The sequence below is a fragment of the Hipposideros armiger genome, unplaced genomic scaffold (genome assembly GCF_001890085.2).
Source record: "Hipposideros armiger isolate ML-2016 unplaced genomic scaffold, ASM189008v1 scaffold_426, whole genome shotgun sequence".
In the NCBI taxonomy this organism is placed as follows: Eukaryota; Metazoa; Chordata; class Mammalia; order Chiroptera; family Hipposideridae; genus Hipposideros; species Hipposideros armiger.
This window is the reverse complement of record NW_017731776.1, coordinates 1,039,533-1,045,006: the sequence shown is the minus strand read 5'-3', so window position 1 is coordinate 1,045,006 and position 5,474 is coordinate 1,039,533. Positions and strand designations below refer to the sequence as shown.

General features: G+C 43.1%; 1 protein-coding gene across 1 annotated transcript in view; it reads left to right on the top strand.

Moving 5' to 3' along the window:
- PLA2G6 (phospholipase A2 group VI) overlaps positions 1 to 5,474 on the top strand; it is a 74,352-nt gene that overhangs the window by 33,831 nt on the left and 35,047 nt on the right. Inside the window, exon 4 of the mRNA XM_019664568.1 lies at positions 4,805 to 5,056. Coding sequence (XP_019520113.1) covers positions 4,805 to 5,056 — 252 coding nt within the window. The remainder of the gene's footprint in view (positions 1 to 4,804; positions 5,057 to 5,474) is intronic.

The window sequence follows — 5,474 nt, the reverse complement described above, 5'->3', positions numbered from 1 at the left end:
CTTCCTCTCTCCCGCTTTTTAGTGAAATGTTTTCATTTCAACTTCATACTTGAAGGTTCCTCCCCTCCCCCGTGGTATAGAATTTTCAGTGGCACTTGTTTTTAAGTTTTTAAGGATGTGGTTCCATTATCTCTGGCTTTCATTGTTGAGAAGCCAGTTGTCAGTCTAATGGAAGAAAGATTAACCTTTCTTCCTGTGCTATTTTTGGCATTTTCTCTTTGTATTTTGTTTTCAGCAGTTGTAATATGGCATGTGTCCGTTATTACTGTGTTACAATATGTTTACCAACATGTGTCCTTCTCCAGTATTGCTATGTAACAAACTGCCCTAAAGCTTAGTGGTTGAAAACGCTACCAATTATTTAGGGCGCACATCTGCAATTTTGAGTGGAGCTCAGTGGGAAAGGCTTAATTCTATTCTATATGGCATTACCCGGGCTTGACTGCAGGATCTACATTTAAGATGACTCACTCGCAACTGACAAGTGGTACTAGCTGTTGGCTGGGAGTTCATACGGGGCCACAGTTGTCTCCATGGGTGCTTCAGGTTCCCTACGGCACGATGGCTAGGTCTCAAGAGAAAAGAGGTGGAAGCTTCCAGTCCCCAAGGCCTTGGTCCATAAACTAGGACAGCCTCACTTCTACCATATTCTATTGGTAAAGCAGTTACAGAGCCAAGATTAAAGGGTAAAGAGACAAATCCCCCCCCCCATCGGAGGCGTGTCAAAGAATTCTGAGCCATGTTTTAAAAGCTGCACAAGGTCCCTAACTGTGGATTTCTTTCTCTTTCTTTTTCTTTTTTTTCTTTTCTTTTTTGGTGGAGGAGGGCTTATAGGGTATTTTAAATCAGTGTTTTTCATCAGTTTTGGAAAGTTCATAGTTATTAGCTCTTTACATATGGCTTCTGTCCAGTTCTTTTTCTATTTTTTTTTTATTTGTGGCTCCACTTATATGTATGTTAGATTGTTCCATTATATATATATCTATCTTTCATCTACTTCCCTGTGTTTTCCTAGATTTTGTCTCTCCATGCATTATTCTTTTGTTTACTCTTTTCTGACCTATTTCCTATTCACTAGTTTTCTCTTCAACATCGTCTTATCTGCTCTTTATACCTGGGCATTGAGTTCTTAATTTTGACAATTGTATTTTTTAATTCTGTAATTTCCACTTTGTTCTTTTTTTATAGTTTAAAGTATTTTTTTGCCAAAATTATAAATCTGTTTTGTTCTCTTGGATATTATCACAGTTATTTTAAAGCCTGTGTCAGATAACTTAAATATTTGCAGCTCCCCCCCCTCCCAACTTATAGACGTGTTTCTGTTGGTATTCTTTCATATTGTCATATCTCCTCACGTGCTTGGTGAGTTTTGATTATGTGTCGGACCTTGGATTTGCAATAATGCTGTAGAAATCATTTGAAGCCTAGTCTGATGTTTCCTTTATGTGTACTTCTCCCAGGTACCTGGGAACGTGCCACTCAGGATAAATTCAGTCCACTTTGCAGAACTGAAATTATTTGAGGCTGAGCTGCAGTCCCTGGGAGGGTCTGTTTACTTGTGGCCCACCCTTATTTCTAGGGTATAGACTTTTAGGATTCCAACCCACAGTAACAAGTGGTCATCAGGGCTCTCCCCTTGCAGACACCTGGCCTCCAATCTCTGTCCCCTGAGCCTGTGGGTTGTTAATGTTTCTGTGTGTCCCTCCAGCCTTTCAAGTAACAATTGTGTGGACAATTGTATTTTTTAATTCAAGGCAGCTTAAACACTGGGCTTACTCCCCCTGGGTTTCCATAACCCCTTCCAGCCTGGAAATTCGTCACTGTCTGATGGTATCCAGCACCTCACTCAAGCAGATGGTTTTTATATTTTGTCCAACGTTTCTGGTTATCCCCAGCAGGTATCTGGCTCACGTTACCTAGTCTGCCATTAACAGAAGTGAAAGTCCTTGGAGAGACCCCATTTTCTTTTTTTTTCTTTTTCTTTTCTTTTTAATTTTTTTAAATTAGAGAATTGGGGGAGGGGAACAGCGTTGGGGAATTGGGGAGGGGGACCAGCCAAGTTGTTCTTCAATCTCGTGGCCTCTAAGCTCAAGGTGCTGTGTTACAATCTTAGTTGCTGGTGGGTGTAACCACCATCCCATGTGGGAGTCGAACCAGCAGCCTTGTTGTTAAGAGCACATGCTGTATTCACTGCGCCATCCCATCCGGGTGGCAGCTCAGCTCAAGGTGCCGAGTTCAGTTTTAGTTGCGGGTGGGCATAGCCCACCATCGGACAGGCAGTCTTGTTGTTAGGAGCATGTGCTTTCACCAGCTGAGCCACGCTGCCACCAGTTGGCAGCTCAGCTTGGGCGCAGCATCACTGGCCCACAGCTGGCGGTCCTTTTGCTCAGAGCTCGCAATCTTAAGCCAACTCTTAACCAGTTGAGGCACTTGGCCGGCCCGAGATCCCATTTTCTTTTGGATTATTCCCACCAGCTTGATTACACTTTCCCCATTAGCTACCTTTATTTGCCCCTTGACCGAAAACTCCACGTTGTCTGCACCTGTCGTCTCCAATTTCTCCAATCCGGTTCTTTCTTAAACCCATTCCAATCAGGCTTTGGTTTCCCCACTCCACCAAAAGTACGCTTGTCAAGGTCACTCATGCTTCAGTGGTGCCAAATCTAGTGGCCAGTTTTCAGCTGTCGTTATATCTGACACAGCAGCAACATTTGATGTGAAGCACTCGAGCACTCAGACGTGAAGAGGTTGGTGAGATGAAACAAAAACCAGCCAAGGAGAATGAGGAGCCCCCTCCGTCCCCCTTTCCTACTTTGTTTTTTTCTATAGCACCTTTTGCCTGATAGCCCATTTCACGTAATTCCGTATTTTTATTTTTGCCTTTCTCATTTTGTTGATCTCCTCCCCATAAGAACAGGGACTCTAAGGAGGGCAGGGCAGGTTGTCTGTTTTGTTGATCAGTTTACCCTTCCATTTAGAACAGGGTCAGGCACAAATAGGGTGATCGGTGGATCTTTGCTAATAAGCAGTTGCTGTCTCTGGGAAAGAAGAGGCTGGCCCCGTCCAGCCGGTGCTCTCTGGGCACTGTCCCCATTAGANTTATGCTGTCTTAATTAGTGTTACTTCTCAATCAATCTTGATGTCTGGTAGATCAGGATCTCACTTCAATCTTCTTCAAGATTATTTTGGCTATTCTGAGCACTTTGCATTTTTACAAGAAAAAAATTCCACACACAAAACAAGCAAACAAACAAAACCTTACGGTCTCAAGATTTTTTTTGGGATTGTCCTGATTCTATAGCTCATTTGGTGACAATTGACAACTTTATATTACTTAGTCTTCCAATCTAGAAACCTGGAATACTCTCCCATTTATTTAGGTTTTTAAAAATTTTCTCTCAATGTTTTATAGTTTTCTGCATAGAAGTTTTAGACATATTTTGTTAGATTTATTTGTAGTGTTTGAAAATTTTCAATGTAAAGATTGTAAATGATTCTTATTAGAATTTAATTTGCTGTTTGTTGCTGAATATAGCCACTCCAATTGATCTTTTTTTTTTTTTTAAGATTTTTATTGGGGTATTGGGGAAGGGGAACATTGTGTTTTCCCAGGACCCATCAGCTCCAAGTCAAGTTGTTGTCCTTCAGTCTTAGTTGTGGAGGGCGCAAGCTCAGCTCCAAGTCCAGTCGCTGCTTGCTTTCACCAGCTGAGACATCCAGCCACCCATTGGCAGCTCAGCGGCAGCTCGGTTCCTGCACAGCTCACTCGCCCATGTGGGAATCGAACCGGCGACCCTCTTGCTTATAGTTTGTGCTCTAACCAACTGTGCCACCCAGCCGGCTCCCGCCAATTGATTTTTGTATATTCATCTTGTGTTCAGCAACCTTGCTAAACTCATTTATTAGTTCTAATAATTTACCTGTAGGATTTTTTGGATTTTCTAAGAATACAGTCATATCCTCTGAATAATGACAGTTTTGTTTCTTCCTTTCCTATCCTTATACCTTTTATTTATTTTTCTTGGCATATTGTGCTGATAAGAATAGTCAATAAAATGGTGAAGCAAGCATTCTTATCTCACTTGTGATCTCTAAGGGGGAAAGCTTCAACATTTTACCGTTAAGTATGATGTTTGATCTAGTTTTTATTTCTTTTCTTTCTTTTTTTTTTTTCATAGTTCAGCTTTATTACCTAATAGAAGTCCAATTTCTGGAACATTAAAAGTATTTGTTCCAAAGTTTAATTTAAAAACACAATTTATAAATATTTAATATCTTCTGAAAAGCATTTCCAAGTTAAGAATGAAAAAAATGTATACATAACAAATAATCAAATACCAGTTAGCTTCAAATCCAATGAGGTCCACACTCAGCAACATCCGTCTTTTAAGGTTCTCCAAAATCTTCTGTTAAATCTACCAAGTTGGTTTCTATGATGGTGGAAGGGATGGAAACCCCTATTGCTAGTTTTTTTGTAGATACCCTCTGTTACATTAAAGAAATTCCTTCTTATTTCCAGTTTCCTAAGGNCTCAGATGTGATAGTCAAATTAGAAAGTGGATATGACAGGGCTTTGGTAAAATAAAAATTTAAAACACCACATGATGATAGTTTTTAAAAAGAAAGAAAACGAAATCTTTCCAAATAAAAAGAAAGTCCCAACTCCATTTAAATGTGTGTGTGGGGTTGGAAGTGGGGAGTCCAGCTGGAGCGGGTCAGCGCCCAGCCCGAGGCAGGCAGTGGCCTGTCTGGAGGGACCCAAGCCTTCATTTCTGTGTTTTCCTCCTTGGCCCCGGCTCCTCAGGCTCTTCCAGCTAGAGACGGAGGCCGACGCCCTGCTGCACTTCCAGCGGTATTCCTCCCAGTTGCCGCCCTTCTATGAGAGCTCCAGCCGCATCCTACATACCGAGGTCCTGCAGCAGCTGACCGATCTCATCCGCAGCCACCCCAGCTGGTCGGTGGCCCACTTGGCAGTAGAGTTGGGGATCCGAGAGTGCTTCCATCACAGCCGCATCATCAGGTGGGGCAGGAGGGCAGGACTCTGGGGACAGCGTATGTGGGTGGGCGGGGCCGTGGGGAACCTCTCCGTCCTGCCTCAGTCCTCCTCCGTAAACTCAAAGGTTGCCCAGAATGTTTGACTTCAAAAAGGGCAGCATTGCCTCCGGGTTATAGCATAGGGATGCTGACTAAAGTCGGAAGGAGAAACATAACATTTCTGGAATGTCCACCATGAACTTGAATCCTCCCAATGCCCCCATGAAATATTGTCATCCCAGTGAGTGGGTGTGTGACCTGTGCAAGGTCACTCAGCTGGAGTGGGCCGCAGAGGCTTCAGGTCCCTGACGTCTTCTTCCAAAGGTCTGGTTGCCCATTGGGGAGCTGGAACACTTCCATTCATACATCCACTCAAGCAACACGTGTATCAGTGGACGCCCCCGGGTGAAGGTACCGTGCTGGTCATAGGGCTGCAGCCG